The 24,998-nt window shown below is 36.7% G+C and overlaps 1 protein-coding gene across 25 annotated transcripts in view; it reads right to left on the bottom strand.

The window, feature by feature from the left end:
• Nucleotides 1-24,998, bottom strand: part of PHF21A (PHD finger protein 21A) — a 174,442-nt gene that overhangs the window by 111,616 nt on the left and 37,828 nt on the right. For 19 of the 25 annotated variants that reach the window (XM_045194234.2, XM_045194233.2, XM_045194237.2 and 16 more), the window contains 2 exons: nucleotides 18,520-18,552; nucleotides 16,305-16,391 (listed from right to left, as the gene is read on the bottom strand). In XM_045194234.2, coding sequence (XP_045050169.1) covers nucleotides 16,305-16,391; nucleotides 18,520-18,552 — 120 coding nt within the window. The remainder of the gene's footprint in view (nucleotides 1-16,304; nucleotides 16,392-18,519; nucleotides 18,553-24,998) is intronic. The other 6 variants (XM_045194242.2, XM_045194247.2, XM_024558879.3 and 3 more) reach the window with 1 other exon arrangement.

Raw genomic sequence — 24,998 nt, 5'->3', positions numbered from 1 at the left:
TGTGTGAATGAATGAATTAAAAGTTGAAAAGTACATTTCAGTTTCAGTAGCCTGAAGCAATATAGTAGATGCTTTCTTTAACCAATGATGACAGAACCAGTACTTACAAACAAAAAAGTCATATAAATCAGTAAATCAAAAAATTTGTTATGCATGTCTAAGCATTTTACCTTAATGAACACTCATTTCACTTGTAACACAGGACCAGGCCCTTTGTTTGTATGGATCTCTATGCTAAAAATTACCTTTTTTTTCTCTCATAAATCACAACCATCATGCATTCTCTGCCATTTTCATTCTTGGTAAGACACTGGAAGCAATCTGAATGTAGAATGTAGGACATTAATATTTTATTCCATTCTTTTATAGTTGTCTTACCCAAATGTATTATAACTGGGCAGCATTTTTTCACTAATCCACCTTTATCAACTCTTTCCAAAGCATTTAACTTGGTTTTCAGGGGCACAACTTGGCTTTTCATAAGTCACTGGTTTATCTAATAGCTGAATCCCATAATTACAACTAGAACAAATGACCTAATCAGGTTCGGGAACAAACACAACTCACTCTCCATAACTGTCCTACAACTGATGGGAGACGTGTGTGAGGACCCTAGACAGCAACCTATTGGCCACAGGCAAGTAGAAGAAATGAGAAGTGACAGTTAAGCCAGTGAGTCGGTTGAGACTTTTTCTCCACAGAGTTTTTACTGCTACACAAATGCTAGCCACAGGTTTCTTCCCATCGACCTTTCCAGTGCCGCAGAGAGGACAATTCATCCCTACCAGCAGACCATCTGAACCAAGACCCAACAAAAACTATCACCAGGTCTTAAATACTGCATTAGCAGACATAGAGGCAGCAGGAGTCAATGTATCTCTTAATACAAAACACCCCAATGATGTACACCCAGACTCCCCAATTCACATGTAAGGTATTTATAAGTTAACTACTGTGGGACTCACTTAAAATATAATAGATGAACCCAAAACCAGAATTTAAAAAGTGCTCATTATTTTAGTTAGAATCTTTGTAATAAAAGCCTCAAAAGGATACAGACAACAATAGGTCTGTTTTGCTTATTTCAAATCAGCTCCCATTCAGCAGGTGTCTCAAAAGAGGACATTCTGGCAACAAAGAACTACTGCCACCAGGAGGCTCTGCAATGTACCTTTTACTGGAAGTCTTGAAATTAATATTCTTGCTTCTTTATAGCTAATGTGATACTTTTTCAAATACACAAATTTTCCATGGAAAGTTTTTTTCAATAAAGTTACAGCATTCCTGCTCCTGACTCCCAAGTAGTAAGACCTCGGATTTTGAATTTTATCTTATAAGAAGAAAGGACTAAAAACTTTTTAAAAATCAATCATCTATTTTGTTTTTATTTAAACCTTTCCCAGTAAAGCTGGTAATTCCAACCTTATTCCACTGGACAGCTGGAGAAAATTCTAAGAGCAAAACAGACTCAGAATTATCTGTACCTACAACAAATGAACTCAAGTAATTCCTAGGTTAAATATGAAGGTGATGACAATGGCAAAATGAAAATTTTCACTTTAAAGGATCTATAAACCTTGTTTTCAAGTTAGTCTCAACTAGCATCACAGTCATTTTTTTTAATCCTGAGGGCCACGCTTATTGATTTTAGAGAGGCAAAGGGAGGGAGAGAGATGGGGAGAAACATCGATGTGAGAGAGAAACATCCATCAGTTGCATTTCATACACACTGACTGGGGACTGAACCCGCAACCCAGGCATGTGCCCTGACTGGGAATTGAACACGTGTCCTTTTGGTTTACGTGATGATGCTCAAACCAGTTGAGCCCCATGGGCCAAAGTTAAGATTTTAAAATGAGGACCTGGACTTTTAAGTAACAGGATCTTGTAAATGTACCTTAAAAAAAGAGAGAGGGGGGAGAAATTTGCCAACGACTATTAATTTCTAGGAATCCAAACTTGTTTAAGATGGACATGCTACTTCTATTTTCCACAAAACCTTTTTTAACCTGTGTGTTTACTTCACCAATAATGGCTCTCCCAATCAATGAATCAGGAGTTAGTTGCAAAATATAACGTAGATTTCATAGGTGCTCCTGTTTAAAAGACCTTTAAACAGGGAAACATTAAGATCTGCTATAGAATCCTTGTGCTTCCTGTTAGTAAACAAACCATGTGCTGTCCTCCCCAGGGCTCAGTTCCATAAAACAGTTACCTTATTTACAAGCACAAATAGTTTTTTTAGCCTTTTGCTGAGTTGATGGGCTATTCACATGCCTATTTTAAAAACTAATCAAGTGCTACATCTTACAAAGATAACTGATTTTATTTGCTTTAGACATAGTAAAAAAAAAATCAAGATAGAGTACTGGGAAAAAACTCTAAAATGTTAGCACAAAAATAAATCAAAATATTATTGCTATTAATCTGTTTTGGTTTACAAGAAAACCGTAACTGAGGGTTTTTTTTTTCCTCCCTTCAAGTTTACATTGTGCTTGATTAAAAGAAACAGAAGAATGGTTCTTTTCACTACATCACGTCCAGTGGACTAGTCATGCTTGAAACTTTTTGTTTTCCATCTTAGAACACATAAGCAGTCACTGTATCACTGCACACACACAGCTACAATCTCTGGGTGTCTGTGAGTTTTACAGCAAGTGTTTCCTATCATTTTAGAACAGCCTTTCTCATCCGGGATTCTTCATTGGACCCACAGAACACAAAAACTTATTTCAGTGATTACTTTCTCAATTATCACAAGGACAGCACATAAGTAATACCATTCTGGATCCACAGGAATGTTATTTCAATACATACAAAAGATGCCAAGAGCTTTAGGCCTTAATTCTCCCATGGAACCCAGACTTGGTTCGAAACTGGAGAAGAGAATGAAATTTCTTGAATTATATAGGAAAACTTACACTTTTTCTTCTTCATGTTTTGCTTCCTGAATAGAGAAAAAAAGAGAGAATTGACTTCTCTTTTTAAAATGTCATCTACAAGACGGCTTGAGCTAAAATAAGTAAAATCAACTAAAACCCAAACTCCAGCAGCAGTGAAGGGTCTCACAAGAGCAAGCAGACAGTAGGCTGTTCCAGAGCTGACTCAAGCTCACTGAGAGAGGTTTGCCCTACCCAAACTGAGACCAAGTCTCATGACAAGGCATTGCCCACTAGCCCTGGCTTAAATGCAACATAGATTTTCTAGGTGAAAGCTGACTCAGGGCAGAAAAGTATAAAAACATGATACTTGGGGGAATTTTCATCTAAAACTTGCATAGCACATTTTGAAACGTCACTGTGTAGATTTAACTGTTAACCTGAGTGGTAGGTACAAAGCACTACCTGGAAAAAAGTCTAATCTGTTTTTGATGGAAATCTAAGACCCACCTCTTTTCCTACTTTGCTAAGGTTTTTCTGTCAGTTAATTTTCCAATTGGAGAAGAATTCTAGTCCTGTAACACCTTACCTACAAGAAAGTCTCATCAAATGTGAAGGATCTCACTTATATCTGCAGAAAACAGAAACTTAGAGAGCCACTGTATGAATAGCTCCCTGCGCTCTATTGCTGCCCACCACAGGGGTGAGGAAAGGGGGAAGGTTAGACCATTAATATGCTAGGATATCAAGTACCATAACCTCAGGACTTCCAATCACGTAGAAAAAAGATGAATGGATACATCCAACAAAGGAAACATCATGTGTACGCATCTTCTTTTTACAGTATGATTAACTGTACGTATTCTACTGTTGGTAAAATGAAATCTGATTAAGACTTTAAGGCATATTTTAAAGGTTAGTTCAAAATGTACCAAACTTCTAACACATGACTGAAAGAAAGGGTGATTTAGTCTCCAGGACTGACATGTTCTCAGCATCTAGAAACATACCTGGCATGTAGAAGATGCTCAATAATACTTGCCAAATAAATTAATCATTAAAACCTTTCATTTACATTCAAGGAAGAATTCCAGTAAGCATGTTAAATAGCTTATCTTTTGCAAAAATAACCCTAAAAATGGACACAATCTTTCAAGGGAGTAAGCAGGTAATACATAATGTTTCGGAAACTTTTAGGGATATTGCCTAACTCACAAATCCCTTTATCTGAGAGGTGTTCCCTGATCTAGCCATGTCTGTACTGCTGACATGGTCCCCTGGCCAAAAAGAACCGACCAGTGAGTCTGGGATGGCTCTTGAATAGAGAAGATACAAACTTAAAAACTGTGCAGTAGACAGAAGCCTTCTGCCTGCCATGCACACAGAAAAACTGAGAAAGCCAGTCTGTAGAGAGGGGAAATAAAGCAGATGCAGAGAAGGACAAAAAGAGACAAGAGACAGAGACTCTCCAGTCCCAGTCTCAAAAGCTGTCCTTGGGTTCTTGAGATTTCAATTGATTGAAATGTGGTTCGAATCAATTCTCTTTTATGCTTATGCTTAAGCTAGTACGAGTGAGATTCCCTTGCACACAAAAAACAAGTCTTCACAAAAACATGTTAAAAATAAACATTTATTTACTCCAGATTCTGTCACTTTTTACAGGAAATTATCAAAAGTACTGTCCAAATAATTTATGTCCAAGGATGCAAAACTACATATAAAAGAGTAAAACAAACTGGGAATAATTCAAATGTCTAAAAAGAGTGAACTGACTAAATAAACCCCATACTTATTTGATAGGATACTATCAAGCCACTAAAAACCAATATTCTTTAAGAATATTTAAAAATGGGGAGAAATGCTCAAGATATATTAAAAATCAGTGTTTCAAAAATAGTAAGTGTAATACCAATCTCAACTTTATTTTTAATACAAATGTATGGCATGGAAAAAAGAAAAAAAAGGACCTAAAACACGGAAGTGAGATCACAGCTAAATTTGATTTTTCTCCTTGCTGAATTTTCCAAATGAACATGTATAGCTTTTAGAATTAGGGGGAAAAATTGTTTAAAGAGCTGATAGACAACAATCCCCAGTGCCAATACTTCAGTCCCTCCCACTGGTATGAGGAAAAGAAAGAAAGAAAAGAAAAAATGTTACATTGTATTAACAAATTTATTTATTTAAAAATCAACTCGTTGACTTTGAACAAAAGAGACTATTTCTGAACAGGTGGACTTTACGAGGAAGGGAACACTACCTCCCAGCCATTATTTATAATTTAGTAAAAATTCAGAAGGCTAGAGCTTTAGAAATCAAGCTGCCCTGGAAAAAAAGCTTAAAGAGTAAGCAGTAATCAAGGAAATGGGTATTGAGGGCCCCGTGACCTAGCTTTGTCCTATTCATACACCTCCCACTGCTCTCCTTGCACTAGACAGTGTAATAAGTGATTTCTTGACTAGTACAATCTATCGACCCCTCAAAATAAATGTAAATATTACATTGTTCTTTGATGCTATTTTAATTTAAAACAGCCTTGAGTCACATGCGGCCTGGATTCATATCTGGCTCTACCACTTACCAGCTCTGAAACTTTGGGCACGTGACTTACTCTCTCATCCATAAAACAGGATAGCAGTACCCATCTCCTGGGGTTACTGTAAGAATTAAATGAATTAGCAGATACGAAGCACACACAGAAGTGTATAGCAAATATTAAGTGCTATAAAATTATAGCTACTCCCAATACTGTACTTAGTATTAATACTAATGCAAATAGTATAAAATGCTTTGTTTTCAAACCATACAACTGACACTCTGATCTTCACCTGACTGATCTCTGCTGAAGCAATCCCAACATATTTGTTTGCTGAACACGCCCTGCTGTTACCTATGACTGTGCCTTTGCACATGCTGGTCTTTCTGCCTACTGCAGGGGCTTTGTCCTCCTAGCAAATCTCTACTCAACCTTTAACACTCAATTCAGGTATCAGCTCATTGTGACGGGTCCCATAATGCCCCACCAAGAGAACGTTCCCTTTCTGTGTACCAGGCATGTTCTGCCTTCAAATTTATTGTAATCGTTTACATATCCATATTCCCTATGAGTTTGAGCTTAGTCAGAACAGGCTCTAAATATACATTTGTTGGATTTAAATAATTCAGGGAACTATTCATTTCAGGGAAGAATTCAGGGAGTAGTCATTTATTCATTTACTGAGAGCCCATACATGGACGAACAAAACAAGTCCAAGTCCCTGGCCTCATTGAGTTTACAGTTTCTGGGCTTTGAGTATGGTGCTAGAAGGTATCATTTTAAGTGCATATGGGACATTATATCCCTATGGGGCTATAATCATGAGTAGTAACATGCTTCTATTATGTCTTCCTGTTGTTATAATTATTAGAGCCCACATTTATTCTCCACCCCAAAGAGCAACCAACTAAAAGGACACACGCATCTGTCCTGCAGGCTCCGAAGGAATGTCTTCACCAAAATTCAGAGTCACCCTGTGGCTTGTACTAAGAAAAGTGAAAAGGGAGGATTAGAGAGGCCCAAGTATAGTCCCTAACACTGCCTGGGATCAGTGGGAAGCCAAAGACTTGGTCAGCAGGTGACCTGATTCAGGAATCCAGGGTAATTCCACAAAGACCCAACAACCTATCCAGTAAGTCCAGACTTTCATTTTCCTGTTTAGTTTCCTATTTAGTTTTATTTATATTTTTAATTGACTATATATGCATAGCCTTAAAAATACCACCACAAGGCTTACAATAAAAACAGCAGTCCCTTGGGTCAACCCTCTCCGACTCTCTAGTCCTGTTTGCCTTTCAGTAAACCAATTTCAACTCTCTCAGAGATTTCTTCAGTTTGTTTATCTTATTTTAAAATATGTGTTCATTGTGATTTCTTGATTTTTAACTTTAAAAATTACCAACTGAATTTCTATTGGAAACTACAGATAACTGAAATTTAATTCTTAATATTACCTTATTACCTTACCTCCTCCCATCCCCTATGGCCACTGCAGTCACACAACTTTCAGTTAAATCTGTATTTAATAAGGTTTGTATTATCAGAAACATGTAAATAACATTAATTTGTAATATAATTAGTACATTATTATTATTCTACTTATATTCTTGTTCATTTTATTATTCCTGGATCTAAAAATGCTTTTCTCTGCCATTTGTCTGGGTTTTCTACTAATTCTTTCTCATATTCACCAAATAAACTATAAAACATCTTTAAATAATGGTTCAAAACACATCATATAATCTATCAGTCCAGTTTTTTCTTGGCTGTAACTTTCCTAGACCCCCGTCCATCCTCCTGTCCAAAGTAAACTGGTTGTTCTCTAAACCTATTATATAAAAGTCAGCTAAGCTTTTCCTTCATTGAACAGGGCATTGTCTTCTTCTCTTTTGTACTGGATTCTATTTTCTGAATCCACTGCTTCACCTTTATTGGTTTATTTTCTTGTTTTGACAGAGAACATCCTGTAGTAGCTTCCTCAAAAAGGGCGCAGGTGTGAGTTTTGTGACTTTGTATGTCCGCGCTGTCTCTGTTCTGCCCTCGGACTTGATCCCAAATTGGGTTAGGTACAGAATTGTACATTGGAAATTAGTGTTTTTCAGAATTTCAAAAGCATCATTCCACTGAATTGTAGCTTTCCGTGTTGCTGCTGAAGTCTGATGCCATCTACTCCCAGTCTTTGCTCATAACTCTTTCTCCCTCTGAGAAAGCTTTATTTAGGATCTTCTGCTGTTGTTCCGCAGTTTCTTAGTGATGTGCCTTGGTATGTAGGTGAGGGCGTTTTTTCATTCATGGTGTTAGGTACTCAATAAGTCCTATTAATCTGGAATGTATGCTCTTCAGTTCTGAGAAACATTATTTATTAGATAATATTCTCTTCACCATTTTCTGTTCTCTGATTTTAGAATTTCTACTGGTCAAGCGTCAGACCTTCTGAATTGATCCCCTAATTTTTTTCTCTTTCACTGTCCATCCCTTTGTCTCTCCTACGAATTCAGATTACTCAAACTTCATCTTCTAAAGCTTTTTTTATTATCAAGAATTCTGTATAGAATTGTATACCTGAAACTTATGTAATTTTATTAACCATTGTCACTCCAATAAATTCAATAAAAATAGAAACGAATTGTGTTCTAATTGTTCCTTTATTCCTAGCATCCTGTTCCTGCTTCACAGATGCAGTATCTTCTCTTATTGATCTGAGCATCTAAAAAGTTATTTTGAACCGTCCCTTCCAATTCTCTGGGTGTGTTTTGCCTTTCATGTTAGTGGCCTCCCAAGTATCTGAGATTCTTGGCTGTTATGCTCAAATTCAAGAATGAGGCGTTAAGGATGCGGAGCAACTAGAACACTCATACACTGCTGGTAGGAATGTAAAATGGGACAACTACTTTGGAAAAATTTTGGCAGCTTCTTTAAAAAGTTAAAAATACACCTACCACACCACCCAGCCGCACCGAGGTGTTTACCTAAGAGAAATGAAAGCATATCTCCACACAAAGATTTATATATGAACGTTCACAGTAGCTTTATTTCTAACAGTTAAAAACTAAAACCAATCCAAAGAGTACATACAGCGTAGGTCCATTTATTAAAATTCTAAAATATGTAAACTTAATCTATAATGACAAAAAGCAGACCAATGTTTGCCTGTGACAGGACTGGGTGAGGGGGGAGGGAGGGACGGAGAGATCACCGAGGGGCACAAAAACACTTTTAGAGGTGACAGGTAGGTTCATTATCTTGATGGTGATGATGACTTCACCCAATCAAAACTATACTCTTTTAAAAATGTATGTTTATTTTACATTAATTATGCTTCAATGAAATTATAAGAAAGAGAAGGAGCAGGAGGGAAATAGAAAAAGAATCTAAAGTAAAAGAGGCTTTAAAGAAATGAGGTGCTGAAGGCGAACAGAAAACTGTGGAGCTGGCGTGCATGTAAGAGGGCCTTCTCCTCACTCAGTATACAGTAGACCCTTGAATCACATGGTTTAAACTGCGTAGGTTAAAAATTCACTTATGTGTGCATTTTCTTCAGTATAGGTGCACAATACTATAAACGTATTTCCTCCTCATGATTTTTAATAACATTTTTTCTCTAGCTTACTTTATTGTAAGAATACAGTATATAATACATGTAACATACAAATATGTGTCCATTGACTATTTATATTATCGGTAAAGCAATAGTAGGCTATTAGCAGTTAAGTTTTTGAGGAGTCAAAAGTTATACATGGATTTTTTTACTGCATAAGGGGCTGGTGCCCCTAACCCTCAAGCTGCTCAAAGGTTGACTGCATACCCTGTTTTCAGTGTGGCACTCACTCCTGCCCCACACTATTATACTGTGCCTAGTATCTTCGAGTCAAGTGCCTTTCTGGTTAAATTTCTCTAGAATAAGGGTTGGAAAACTTTCTATATGCAGGCAGGACTTTGTCACAACTACTCAGTTCTGCTGTTGGTAGCACAAAAAGAGCCATAGACAATATTTAAATGAAAAATATGGTTGTGTTTCAATAGCTTTATTTACAAGACCAGTTGGCAGGCTAGATCTGGCCCAGGTGCAGGCTACAGTTTGCTGATCTCTGCTCTAGAAAATCATATTGGTCTTCCCATCTTCAGAGAACTAATCAATCTCTCTTCAGAAGTGATGGCTATAAAATGCATATAACTAAAGAAGATAATTAAGCAAGTAAAAAGGGGAAGGGAAGTCATAAAAAGGAATACTGGAAATTTAAGAAGTCATATAATCTTATCAGCTACTAGCAGCAGATGAGGCTCAGGGGCAGTATTCTGATAACTTGCAAACACTGTTTCATCTGATGGACTCACATCTAGGACAAACAGAAAATCAGAGTAAGAAAAGTGTGTGTCTTCAGTAGTTTTTATGACATGTGTTCACAGATAGCTTCAAACAGTTACTTTGGCCTACTTGACTTTAGTTGGGGGCTTTAGGTATGAATAATAGTGTAGGAGATTTCACTGTAGATTTTTAAAAAATGAAATACACATTCCATGGAAATCAAATGGACCAGTGGTTTCACATTAATATTGCAGAGGAGAGATGAACACTCGATTAAATCCTAGAGAACTCCTAAGCTTTGAATAAAAAGATAAGGTCGGTTTCCTTTCATAATTCAAGGATCTCTAAGAAAACAACACTTCTAAATTCTAATGCGATGTGCCATCACTAGTTTGGTTGGGAATGAGAGAAGGTAACATTCTATGGTTACTGGTATCAGAGGCTAGAGATAATCATGTATCAGGTTACCATTATTAGACTACAAGAACTAATTTACTTACTTGACTCCAAGGCAATGAAGCCTAAAGGCAATGTAATTATTGTGCCTAATGTCCTATTTCAAAAATACTTGATAGATAAAGGTCCACAGAATAATTTAAGAATTTACTAAAGAAAAATGAATGAAGAGTATGTGATCTGATTTCTAGTTCTGAATATGACACTGATTAATTATATAATCATGGCTAAGCCACAAACAGTCCATGTCCCAGTATGTGTTACAATGATGTCCTCATGACTGAGATAAATACGAAATCTTCTAAGCTTCTTTAAAAAGTAGTACTTTACATGTAAGATGAAGGTGTTACATATGAGGTAAAGTAAGCCACCATGACTAAAACCAACAATTTCCATTTAAAAAGAACTCATCTCCAAAAATATTTAGTGCACTCAACAGATACGTGTTCGTTAACTTCTAAGAAGCATTACCAAAACATTTCGTAAGTAGGAAAACAGACATTTAAATGATTTAGTAACTCAAAATCTATCAGTAAGTCTGTTATAGAGTCAGGAACAGAAGTAAACTCCCAGCGCCCCCTCACATCCAGTCCTATGTTGTTCTATGCATCAGATCCATTTTACTAAATCTGCTCATATTTAAAATGAGAGTGGTTCCACAGATGGCAACTATTTATTAAACCCAGAAAAGTATTTCATCTTGTATTAGGTTACATATTATATAAAGAACAGAGACTATAATTTTTAAACATGGAGTCAGAAAAGCAAAACAGTAGCAAAGACCAAAGACTACGAAGAGGTCTACTTCTCAAAAAGGAGTAAGAAAAATAGAACAGTGAAAGATAAACAACACCTAAAAACAAAAGGTAATTCTGTGCAACACTATGGAGTATTTTTAGCATGGACGAATGGCATGAAAAATGTATGTCCAGAAAGCATCAGACACATATTAATCCACCTTCCAATTAGCAAACTGCTCTCCTCCCTCCACAGGTTATCTCCTGAGAAAAACTAGGTACTCTGACACATGCTGTTAATTGCATACAGCCCTTTCCGGACATATTTACCAAAAGTTTTTTGATACCCTTTGACTGAGGGTAGGCAACAGGCTATTATTCTCAATTCTTCACAATCTCTGTTATAAAATTACACATCCACGCCATTTGTCCTGACCTAAGGCGTGGCCATGAGATTCATTTTGGTTAACGAGAGATTAAAAGACTTGATGCCAGCAGAGGCTTAAAATGTGTTTTGGTAGTTCAGCCTGTTGCTTGCATTCAGGTTATGAGTCACAAAATGAGTATGCCCCAGGTAGCTGCTGCCCCTTAACCCCTTCATGCTAGGTCTCAGAATGAACACATTTGGAGTGGATCTAATCCAACCCACACCTGGAGGCAGGGCCAGCCAACCCACAAACTGAAGTAGATGTGCCCGATCCAGCCTAGATCAAGAGAACTCCAGGTGATCTGCAGACCCAATGTGAAAATAAATATGCAGTGTTATAAGTCCCTCAATAAAGTATGAGTTTGTTGTATAAAACTATATGGCAACAGTTGACCAACACACCCAGTAATCTCACACCAAAAAATTTATCCTAATGCAATCACAAAGAAACAGATTCACATACAAAGGTGTTTATTACAGTAATATGTATATTAGTGAACAAATGGAAAACATCCTATTATCAACTAAAGGAGAATTAGTGAAATAAATTATGATCTAGCTAGATCATTAAATATTTGAAACCATTAAATATCATGTTTTTAAAGAATTCTAAAATGTAAGATGTTCATAGTTCAAATTTAAAAGGCACAGAAAACAAGATTCACTGTTTTAAAAAATTACAAGCAGAGAAAAAGATCAGGTGGGTTAAATAATTCATTTAAGAAATGCAAATGCTTTTCTGTACTAAATATTATCTTATGCTAAATATTATACTAAGTACTATACTCAGAATAAAGCTAAGTAAGACAAACATGTCCCCTGACTTCCTGAAAAATCACTGTCTAGTGAGGAAGACACCTATTTTTTAAAATAATCACATATATGTAATTACAAATTGTAATAAGCTATTGTGGCAGAAATTACTAATTATCCCCAGTATTTATTCCCCCTTCTTACTCAGTGCCACAGTCCCTGAGTTTCATATGCTGGTGGCCACCTGGAATAGACTACACTTCTGACCTTCCTTGTCCCTAGTTAACTAAGTTCTGACCAATATAATTGGAAGTGGTGCAAACATCCTTAAAAATAAAGGGCTTGCTCTTTGCTGCCTTTCCCACTTCTTACCAGATGGAGCAGCTATTTTGGACTATGATGTGGAAGCTTCGTGCTGAGAATGGCAGGGCAACAGAACAGGAGGAGCCTGGGTTCCCTGCCACTGTGGAGCCACTATCACCAGCCAGTCTACCTATGGAGCTTCCACAGGAAAGAGAGATAAAATTCTACCTTGTTTAAGCCATTTTCACTTTGAGTTTTTAGTTACTCATAGCTGAACCTAACCCTAAATGGCACAGCTATAAAGGAAAAATGAAAGGTTCAATGGAGATTATTACAGACATAGTTGATTTTGACAGGGGGAAGGGGTTGCAGAGATGGGTCCTCTGAGGAAGTTAACATTCAAGCTGCTGCCTGATGCCTGGCCAGAAGAGCACCAGGTGAAGGGAGGTCGGGTGGCAAACAGTTCAAGGCAGGGGAGTGAAAAATGCAACTACTATGTCTTAAGCCTTAATCACCACAGGGACAAGCAACATACTTTGGGATGTTAAGATTGCTTCTACAATGAATTAGAATGGAAGCGGAGCACTAAAGCAACTAAGGGTTTTGGCTCCAGTATCAGAATCTCTACTCTGAGAGCAAAAGACCACACATGCATGTGAACAATAAGGAAGGGAGGGTGCAGAATGAGAATAAACGAAATTAAAGAAATCAGTAATTGCTTCCACACCTCAGTATTACCAGTGTTTAAAATAGTTGGATTCTCTGATTAGAGTGGTTCATATATCATGAACAGACAAGAGTTTGGTGTTAAAATTTGTTTAATGTTTCTTCTCTATTTCTGATTATAAAGGAGATATATTATTGTGGAGAATTTAGAATACATAAGAATATAAAAAATAAACTATCAGTACATTCATCACCTACCAATAACACTTTAAACTGCCACCATCTTTATACACATTTACATACTTACACACATATATGCACCTATTACACACACATAAAAATGGGACTATAATGCATATAGCGTTGTACATGCTTTTTCACTTATTTTATCATGAGTGCTTTCTTATGTCATCAAAACATTTTTGAAACCATCATTTTTAGTGGCTATATGACATAATTTTGTTAGATGATCAAGTCTGAGATTCCTGAATTAAAAACTGTCAACCTGGCCCTGTGGATCAAGAACTTGACTTCAAAATCTGCCAAGGAAAATTTCTATTCAGAAACTTCAAGTTACAGTTTGAAAGCACTCGAACTTTCTAACCAAGAATTCAATGAAATTCACTGGGTTTTAGCCATGAAGCGTGCTCCCTAAAGATCATATCTTTCCAATATAACATACGATTTCATAATGTCTTGAGAAAGAAACTGAGTAAGTATCAAAGACTGCAGTAGCAATAACAAATAAAAACTAGTAAGTGCTTACTGTAAGAATGACTATCTGCAATATTTTGGTTTTTTAATGAAGTAATAGAATGTATGCATCTATTACTTGTATAATTAAGTTTTCAAGTGGATATAGAAAATATGATTACAGAAAAATACATCTAGAAAAAGAATGGAAACAAATAATGACAAAGGGTTCATCACTGTTAATTCAGGAATGTGACATTCTTTGAATTATTCTGTATTTAAGATCTTTCTCACAACCAAAAAACTTATGTCAAGTTAAAATTTTAGCCATGTAAGTAAGGTAACTCAGGTTTTAGTTATTAAAATCTGAAGGAAAATCATTAAGTTTCCTCAGAGGCTAAGTGGATCTTGTGAGAAAAGAAAAACAAAATATCTGGGTATTCAGCATTAGGAGTTTGTCCTAAAATTATACTATTTTAAACTAAATATCAATGTTTCATGTTAGAAGTGTGAGGAAAGACCAACTTTTGAACTTTATAGCTGTGTTTCCTTCAAGTACTATCCTACCTAGAAATGATACATTTTCTGTTCTATCAAAGAGGTTATTTTAGCCCTGGCTGGTATGGCTCAGAGGATTGAGTGGGGGCCTGTGAACCAAAGGGTCGCTGGTTTGATTCCCATTCAGTGTAAATGCCTGGGTTGCGGGGCCAGGTCCTCATCAGGGTGCAGAGGCAACTACACATTGATGTTTCTCTCCCTCTCTTTCTCCCTCCCTTCTCCTCTGTCTAAAAATAAATAAATAAAATCTTTTTTAAAACGGTTATTTTAATAGTTAAGCAAATAAAATTGCAAGATTGCATTTCAGTTTCTGACTCATTTTCTTTACATTACTGATGCTAAACCCACTTCTTAAACTTCTAGTTTCTAAAATCCAAACTTAGTCCAGATGACAGTTTGCCACATGATACATATATGGTTGCAATTTTCAATTAAGCGAGATCCCTAGTAAAAAAAAATTAAAGAATAAAAAGTTATGGAAATAAACCAAATCTTTATATCAGTGCTCACAAAATTTTTTTTAAATGTAAATTGTTTTTAATTGCCCCATTTTCCTCAAATGTAGCAACAGCATCTCTTACCCCTTATTCTACTAATCAGTTCTCTCTCACCTTTTTTCTCTGCTGGAACACGTGAATTTTTCAGCAAAAGTGACTCATTCATTGGCATCTTGTCAAACTAACTCTGAAACTCTAAGGAAGCCCATCGCTAACAGAATTCAAAAGCTCGAACACTCTCACTAACACACATCATTTTGACTTCAGAGAACTGACTGACTATCAGAGCCAAACACATACTAATGAATTGTTTATATTTTTCCTTAAAAATTTCCTCCACCACACCACCTCCTCCCAATTTTAGTTTGGCAATTCCCTAATCTAAAACACCTTCCATCTCTGAAGAACACAAAATGGGGAAATGTAATAGCTTAAGAACAGTAAAGGGAGAAAAAAACAGTTGTTTACTCAGCTTGGAAAAAGTGTATTCTGAAAATTAACAACTCATGTCTATTCCACATAGTTCTCAAAATTTATTTCTCCCCTTAGAGAAAAACACAATACAATACACAATACAAACATACAAAAATATCTCCAGAAATAAATTATCCTCGCTGCTATTATTTCATTAAATAAAAGTTTAAAAAACAACATAAAAATCAATTACTGAGAACTACTCAGTCAAAAATCTTCAACGAGATATCACTAACATTAACTATCAATTGCAAATCAGCTAATCATTCTGGTTCACGTGTTCACCTCCTCCATGATAGAAAACCGCTCCGTTTAACCAGAGGAAAGGTGGTGGGGAAGGAACAAGAAAGCAATGATTTGTCACACTACCAGAGACAATTACGTATAGCTCTATCAATGGTCACACTCCACCTGGTGGCAAGAGCTGCCTGAATTGGTGAAGTGGAGGTCATTCTACAATAAATTTTTACAGATGTCCTTGGAAAAAAGCAAGATGCTCTTCTCTTGCCCTATACAGAATAAATCTAACAAGGTTCAACCAAAGTTTTTCACATAATAGTAGGTCAATTATCTAATAAAGATTAACATAAAGGTATCACAATAACCACAATGGGAGACCTATATTTAGAGCAATCTATATTTACAACATTCTCTCCATGTTAGTTGTCATCTCAATTCTTTAGGACAGGTAACGAAGCACATCCAGCAGCTCATACTCCCACTAACTTTCTTTACCCCTTTCCCCTATGGGTAAAGCACAGAGTTTAATTAACACAGTTAACAGCAGCTCACCACATTGCTCTTAGATATTTGCCAGTAACATGTACCCATGGGATATTCTAGATAATGATTTCAACCAAAAATAAAAATAGATAAACAGGGCTCAAACAAAATTAAAACTGAGTCTGGCTGCCCACACTTATTTTCACACATGAGGAAAAATAGCAGTTCTCCTAGAAGTCTCAAGCAGACATATCTTTAGAACACAATGTTAAAAATATGCCCCCCCTTTCCCCTACCTGTTTCTCACTCAAAGCTGTGATTTTGGCTTGGAGCTCATGAAGCTGTTTCTTTAAATCAGCATTCTGATTGGAAAGAAAAAATATCTGTGAGAAAGATATTTCATTTGTTAACAGAATAGTAGCAAGAAGGTTTTATGCATATTGCATTACAAATGATGAAGCAACCTTAAGCATGTAGCCAATCAAATTCATCATGCATTAAACTGTAGTCGTGTTATCGCTACCTACTGCACAGATCCTGTATGTTGGCTGCTAACACTAGAACAGGGGCAGCTCCTTTGCAATTGTTTTAAATTCTAAGAAGTGTTATATTTTAGCATCCGGAAAATAGTATTCCTTTCTACTAAAAATATTCTTATTCTTTACAGAAAGCATCCGTTGACAGAAAACCTAAAGCGCCACTAATCAGACAAAAGCAGGAAAATGGAAGTTGTATGCAGGAATACACTGCCTGCTTAACGGCATTATCAATAAAGATAAGAGGTTTTTCTCTACTTGCCCTCTCCCTTATTTAGTAGAGTGCATTTGTTATTTTAGCCCAGATTTGAAAAGCTGTCAGTGCTGCAACTGGCTTAACACTACATCATTCAAATTAACACACTGACTACCAGGGCATTTTCTCGGTTTTCAAATTCTAGGATTTAAAAAAGAATACTATTTTAGATGAGATACACCGAATATGCTTGCCTTTTACTCAACTGAGGGAAAAACCAAGATTAAAAAAGCAAGATTAATGCTTAATGTAGCAGGACAGCCAACTAGCAGACTGAACACCATCTCAATGACAGACCAATTTTTATTTCATCATTTCACATGCAATTCTTTCAATGGGCTCTGCCTGGTCTTCTGCCAGGTCAAGGCACACATCCTCCCTCTCATGTTTACTCCATGTGGTCTTCTTTTCATAAATGTGTGTGTCTACAGACACAGGTAGGTAGATATGTAGATACAGACATAGAGCATCCACAGGACTGTCCAACAATTTACTACCCCCTCAGATTTTTCACATTAAGATTACCGTTACATGACCACCAGCTACAATAGAAAATGCTAAAGTTTTCTAATAATATTTCCATTGCCAATAACATAGGTTACCATATTAAGTATAAAAGAATTTATTAATCTAAGGTCTACTGCATCTTGGTTCCCTAAATCTAATTTAAATAATATTTTAAAAATAAATAAAAATGGAGAAGCTTCTCAAAGAAGTTCACGTGTCACACAGAAATTAAATGTGAGCTACCAATGGATTGTGTTAAAACACTACAGGTAGGTCACTGGGTACTAAATTTTTTTGAAATGACTATTATTCCTACTTCCAAATATCAATCTGCCTCAGTACTATTCCTGAATCCAAGAATTTATTTGACTTAAATTTACACTGAGGCACGTATGGTATGTTTACGAGCTAAAGATGTCTACACATACACCTGAGCACCCATCAGTGGGTCTAGTTGTTCTGTGAGCAGATTATGAGTCAACAAATGCAAGGGAGAAGTCCTAAGAGCCTGGCAAGTACTCTCCGTACTTCCTGCCCATTTGTCTAATGGCTGCAAGAGAGACACTGCCTGAACAATAAATACAATCACCGAAGACGAAGTAACCTTTTAGGAAGAGTTCCCTTCAGGGATAGAGAATAAAAAGTCTACGTCAAAAACTCCTATGAGAATTTAAAGAAAATGTAGCATTTGCTAGGTTAAAGGCTCTTTGAAAAATAATAAAATTTTAAATGCTTTTTAAAACTCATTCTAATATTCTTACCCTGAATGTAGTGCAGTTAAGTATTTAAAAGTTCTGTACACTATCTCTACTATAAACTAAGAGAAAATAAGAATGGTTCTGGGCCATATTCAATAATTTTGAGACTACAGAAAGCCTTATAAACTGATTTTGAGTAAGTGGGCTTATGAAAATGAAATTTAAGTTCTATGAAGAATATTAATTCTCAATTTTCCCCCCAAAATACTCAAAGCAATTAACACAAAAGCAAACAACAGTAACAAAGATGAAGTGATAGCTACCGATATATTATAACCGAATGACTGGATTTTTCTAAACCCTTATAACATGAAGACCAATATGCTAATATAATTGCTGTTAGATATGACAGTTTTTAATACCTAAATATTGGTATATATTTTAGTATTTTTATGGTCGCTTTATTTTAAATTTTTTTAATTTAAAAATTAAATGAATAAAGGTAGTATTTTACCTGTGGATCCTGCTTCATTTGAGCAACCAGTTTCTGGTAATAAAGAGAGAAAAAGAGTCATCAGTCTTACACATTAACTCACTATGGCTAATCCAGTTTGGCCCCCCAAAAGAGTTTTTAAGCCCACACTCAAAAAATGAGCAACAGCACGATCAGAACCAAAAGCTTCTGTCATCTATTTAAAAGGTCAATGAGACACTCCTCTTGATGTAAGAAAACAATCAAACTACCACTCTACATCTGAAATGAAGTGCTCCTGCTTTTTTTTAATCCTCACCTGAGGACATTTTTTTCTTCAATGCTTTTAGAGAGGGAGGATGGGGGGTGGGGAAGGGAAAGAGAATGAGAGAGAGAAACATTGATGTGAGACAGGTCAATGTGAGAGAGAACATTGGTGGCCTTCTCATAGGTGCCCTGACCATGGATTGAACCTGCAACCTGAGTATGAGTCCTGCCTAGGAATCGAACCCACATGTAGACATTTGGTCTACAGGACAAGGCTCTAACCAATTGACTCACACCTGCCAGGGCAAAATGCTCCTGCTTTTAACAAATCTGGAGATGGGATGGGGATCAGGGTGGGGTTTAAAAGGCAATTTAAACAAGCTGGATGCTCCAAAAGCAAAGCATCCCTTTGAAATGTTGTAATTGCCTAGAGTCCCAAATGAGGCCTAGAAAGCTGCTGCTCCCATACACAACAGCGAAGTGTAGAAGGAGCCTAGTGTCAGATGTAACTTTGACACTGTCTTCTCTGTGAGGGGAGGCAGGGATGTCCTTGGTGGAACAGCGATGCTCAGTATTTGAGAGTAATGAAGTGAAGGAACAATAACACAAAACTCTACCTACCTGGGTTCCTCTGGGAAGGAGAGTGCTACCAGAATACTTACTAAGAAAGACCTTTACTAAGGAAAACAGAAGTCCAAACAAAATGAAAAAACAAAGAAAAAATGGATATTGTCTGATCTTAACCCAACTTCTAAAAGCATCACTGCCCAAGAATCTGAAGGATGAAGGAAGTGAACTTTTCATATAACTGAAAATCTGTCTCTCTCTTTGGGTGACAAGGCACTTTTAAATTTTTTAGTCATAAAATAAAAACTTTCTCAAATGTATTATATACCTATCTGCCTTCTTAAATATCGGGTTGGCCAAAAAGTTCATTTAGTTTTTCCTGTACCATGGCTCTAGTAGTGCTTAGTTGTCTTTAACTTCATTCAAAAAAAATTTGGTAGATTGTGTTGTGACAGGTGTCATATCAGTGTGCATTTAGAAAAAACTTACGAAAACTGGTGAATTTTTGTGCAGCCATTTTAATACTGAAGATGGAAGAAAATATGCAACATTTTCAGTCTGTTATGCTTTACTATGTCAAGAAAGGTAAAAACGCAAATGAAATGCTAAAAAAGAATGGTGCAGTGTATGGAGAAGGTGTTGTGACCAATTGAATGTGTCAAAAGTGGTTTGCAAAGTTTCTTGGTTCTATTGACACTTTGGCCAAATAATTCTTTGCTGTGGGGCTGTCTTATGCATTGAAAGATGTTTAGCAGCACCCCTGGCCTCTACCCACTAGAAGCCAATAGCAGGAGAGAGCCGACATACTCAAAATATCCAAATCAATAAAGTTATTGTTGAAAATGAAAAATGTGTCTTTAATTTTACAGGAAAAAACCAAATAGACGTTTTGGCCAACCCAATATAAAAAGTCAGCTTTTACTGTATAATCTTTGGTAAAGGACTTCTAACATTATTCTAGTCTACCAAAAGCCTTATTTCAGGTGCTGAGCTACATTCTAACTGAGGTTGCTATATACTCTACTTCACATGTGACAGTAGTAACTCTTGTACATCCTGGTATTAATTACAAAATGGTAATAACACACATTCCAAGAGCTCAGTGAAACTGAACAGTAAGGTTTTATACATGAACATTTTTACTAATGCAGCCTAAAGGCTAACCACACTCTTCAAAGAGAAAACCTTTGGCTTCCTTTTTGATTTGGTTACCAGAGAGTTGCCTACTATATTAAAGTTGCCTTTTTGAAGCTGAAGATTTTCTTCCATGACACTGGAATTTAAAACTACTCATAACTACACTAAAACTCCACCTCTGAGGAAATTAAATAAACAATTCTATCTGTAAGCAGTCAAGCTGCATTTTACATCATCAGAGGCAGGACTGAACAAACTGGACAACCTAACTAGACCATCCAAATCTTAATGATCTTAAGCTGACATTGTGTTATCAAACTTACTTTTTTTTGCAAGAATAGAGCAAACTACAACCCACAGGCAAATCGGGCCATCTACCTGTTGTGTAAATAAAGTTTTATTGGGACACAGCCACACCCATTGATTTCTATATTGTCTATGGCTGCTTTGCAGAGCACAGTAGTTGTGACAGAGATTATAAATTACTTATAAACTATTTTAATTTATTATCTGTCCCTTTAAAGGAAATATTTGCTAACCTCTGCTTTATACTATTGGGTTCTGAATAAATACTCTGAAAGTTTAAATATGGCTTTCATCAAATCTGCATAAGAGTCATCAAAAAGGCAATTTCTCAAAAAAAGATGAGATGCCCATCACAGCCATTATTATAAAAACATTTACTCAACATCAATTATGTGCACATTGCTAGTTTTTAAACCATTTTCCTATCTATAAAGAACAAAACTATACTTCTATGACAGCAATACCAGGTAGTTTCATAACACACTTTTTATCCAGTAAGCTCAATTTCAGCCCTACCTTTATTCCATAACTGGAAATGCACGAAGGGGTGGCTTTTGCCCCAGCCTAATAGCTAGAGCCTACTCTGGTGTCATTCCTTATGTCCCTGAAGTTGTCATAATAGGTGATCAGTAAGTTATCACGTATAACTAGGCATGTCTCTTGGATTTACTGTTAATACTTAATTTTTTTTAATAGAAAAGTATTGTAAATGTAACTGGCATAAAAATATCTTAGTATATCTACAAGTTAAAATACTATCAATAAACATAAATGTCTATTACTGCAAAAACAAAATGTCATACAATAAATGATAAATATAAATGCTATTTACTTTATGCTAAAAATAAATATATAAGAAAATAGACAGTTAATGTGAATATTAAGACAGTGGCTGGGATAACTTTATGAAAAATATTATATCCCTTTTGAGTCAACAAATGCAATTTTAAATGTAAATTAGATTTTAAAACAATAGGCATTAAATTTTTTCATAATTATACTTTTCATAAAACTGATATGCTTATTTTAAAATATGAAACAAACTATTTTAACACTGTAATTAATTTTTAGTAATTTAGTTCAATTTAGGTCATGAGTCTTCCAAGAAAATCTTATTGGGATTTGTTCATATTTTGTGAGGGTAAACCAAAAGCAAAATGTCAACTCTTCCATCTCAAAATTTCTTTCTTTTTTTGGGGGGGGGATATATTTATTGATTATGCTATTACAGTTGTCCCATTTCTGCCCCTTCACTCAACTCCATCCTGCCCACCCCCTCCCTCCCACATTCCCCCCCAATAGTTCATGTCCATGGGTCATACTTATAAGTTCTTTGGCTTCTACATTTCCTACACTATTCTTGCCCTCCCCTTGTCTATTTTCCACCTATCATTTATGCTAGTCTCTGTACCTTTCCCCCCTCTCTCCCACTCCCGCTCCCCTGCTGATAACCCTCCATGTGATCTCCATTTCTGTGATTCTGTTCCTGTTCTAGTTGTTTGCTTGGTTTGCTTTTGTTTTTGTTTTAGGTGTGTTTGTTAATAACTGTGAGTTTGCTGTCATTTTTACTGTTCCTATTTTTGATCTTCTTTTTCGTAGGTAAGTCCCTTTAACATTTCATACAACAATGGCTTGGTGATGATGAACTCCTTTAACTTGACCTTATCTGAGAAGCACTTTATCTGCCCTTCCATTCTAAATGATAGCTTTGCTGGATACAGTAATCTTGGATGTAGGCCCTTGCCTTTCATGACTTGGAATACTTCTTGCCAGTCCCTTCTTGCCTGTAAGGTCTCTTTTGAGAAGTCAGCTGACAGTCTTATGGGAACTCCTTTGTAGGTAACTGTGTCCTTTTCTCTTGCTGCTTCTAAGATTCTCTCCTTCTCTTTCATCTTGATTAATGTAATTCTGATGTGCCTTGGTGTGTTTCTCCTTGGGTCCAGCTTCTTTGGGACTCTCTGAGCTTCCTGGACTTCCTGGAAGTCTATTTCCTTTGCCAGACTGGGAAAGTTCTCCTTCATTATTTGTTCAAATAAGTTTTCAATTTTTGGTTCTTCCTCTTCTCCTTCTGGCACCCCTATAATTCGGATGTTGGAACGTTTCAAGATGTCCTGGAGGTTCCTAAGCCTCTCCTCATTTTTCTGAATTCTTGTTTCTTCATTCTTTTCTGGTTGGATGTTTCTTTCTTCCTTCTGGTCCACACCATTGATTTGAGTCCCAGTTTCCTTCATATCACTATTGGTTCCCTATACATTTTCCTTTGTTTCTCTTGGCATAGCCTTCGTTTTTTCATATAGTTTTCGAACAAATTCAACCAATTTTGTGAGCGCCTTAATAACCAGTGTTTTGAACTGTGCATCCAATAGGTTGGCTATCTCTTCCTCGCTTAGTTGTATTTTTTCTGGAGCTTTGAAGTGTTCTGTCATTTGGGCCTTTTTTTTTTTTTTTTTTTTTTTGTCTTGGCGAGTCTGTTACTTAAAGGGGCAGAGCCTTAGGTATTCCCCGGGGTGGGGTAACGCTGGTCTCTGCGCTGTGACGCTGTACGTGGGGGAGGGGCCCAGAGGGAGCAATGGCGCCTGCCTCACTCTCCTCTGGATTTTAATCTTTCACTCCGATACCCACAATCAAACTGGGCCCCGCTGGTGCTGGTTCCCGAGTGGGTGGGCTTGTGCACACTCTAGGCCCCTGTGGGTCTCTCCAACGACCTCTCCTGTGAGGCTGGGAGCCTCTCCTGCTGCTGCCCCAACCCCCACGGGCGTTTTCAGTCAGAGGTCTGAGGCTTTATTTCCCCGCGCTGGAGCCCTGGATTGTGCGGTCTGCTTCACTCCTGGCCGTTTGTCCCAGTTTATCTGTGCCTGAGTGTGGGGCCTCGGGGTGCTACCCACCGCTCTGCCCGCCCCGGTTCTCTGCCACTCTGAGTCCGGCCCTCTGGGTTTATCTGTGCGTGTATGTGGGGCCGCAGGGTCTGCCAGTGGTCCGACTGCCTGCCCCGTTCGTCCCACACTCCGCCAGTCTCAGTCCCACCACGGCCACGCGAGTCCTCTCTGCCTCAGCTGCCCGTCTCCGCCCCTCCTACTGGTCTGAATGAACATTTACTTTTTATTTCCTTGGTGTTGGACCCCCTTGCCGTTCGATTTTCTGTCAGTTCTGGTTGTGCGAGGAGGTGCAGTGTGTCCACCTACGCCTCCATCCCAGTTCTCTCAGAATTTCTTGAGGAGGATTATCTCCAACAACCACATACAACTTCATTAAGTGATCTCTCATCCATGTAAATTTCAGATTGATCACTGTTCTCCAGAAATTTGTTCTATGATGATGTCGGCTTTGAACTAATTGTGAACTTAACTGTCATCATTTGCCATTCAGCCATATTGGGTATTCAACACCCTCTATGCTAAAATACTTCTGTCCGGGAAAAAGACAAGCTTGTTTTTGTCAACAGATTTTTATTCTCCCCAATTTGTAACAGAAGTAGGAACAAATAAAATAAAATGTGCTTATTTTTTATATACTAAATTTACATATATAAAACTTATTACATACTAAATTTCTTAAAGTTACCATAAAAACAAAACACACTTCACACAGAGAGCCCGCCTGTACACGTTGAGCAAGAGTTTAACAAGATCCAAAGCAGCAGCAAAGTCTTAATGTAGAAAATGTGTGTGTGTGTGTGTGTGTGTGTGAACACACAAAGCTTTGAAGCTTTCCTGTAAGGTCTCATCCATTAATTCTGAGCAACTCGCAAATAGTCTAAGGACTATTCAGATAAAACTAAGGAAACTATACTTAAGAACAAACATTTTTTTTTTAATATTTTTCTCCTATTCCAACACCCTGAACATTCAAAAGTAGTCCATTTTCATCATGCATCACTTTTTATTAACCAAACATAATGTATGTCTATGTGTGTGTCTTAAATCTAGAACCACAGCCAGTTAATGTATTGAAAAGAGATATAAAACAGTGATATTCTGTTTATACAAAAAATGTTAATGATTTAGTTACTTAAGGATTGCTTTTTCTATTGGTTACGGTTATGTTAAGGAAAACATTTAACATTCAAATTATATTTAATGTACAATGTATTTTATAAAAATAATTATATCATATAAGTAAAATCATAAATATATTTTTATTTCTGTAAAGGTTTGTTTAGCCTAAGTACCTGAGTCAAAATGTAAGAATTATGAAATTTGAAATGTAACATCTGTGAAGGCAATCACATTTTCTTTATTAACAAC

This window comes from Desmodus rotundus, chromosome 5 (assembly GCF_022682495.2).
Source record: "Desmodus rotundus isolate HL8 chromosome 5, HLdesRot8A.1, whole genome shotgun sequence".
Classification (NCBI taxonomy): Eukaryota; Metazoa; Chordata; class Mammalia; order Chiroptera; family Phyllostomidae; genus Desmodus; species Desmodus rotundus.
The sequence above is the reverse complement of the archived record's forward strand: the minus strand, read 5'-3'. Positions and strand labels throughout refer to the sequence as shown.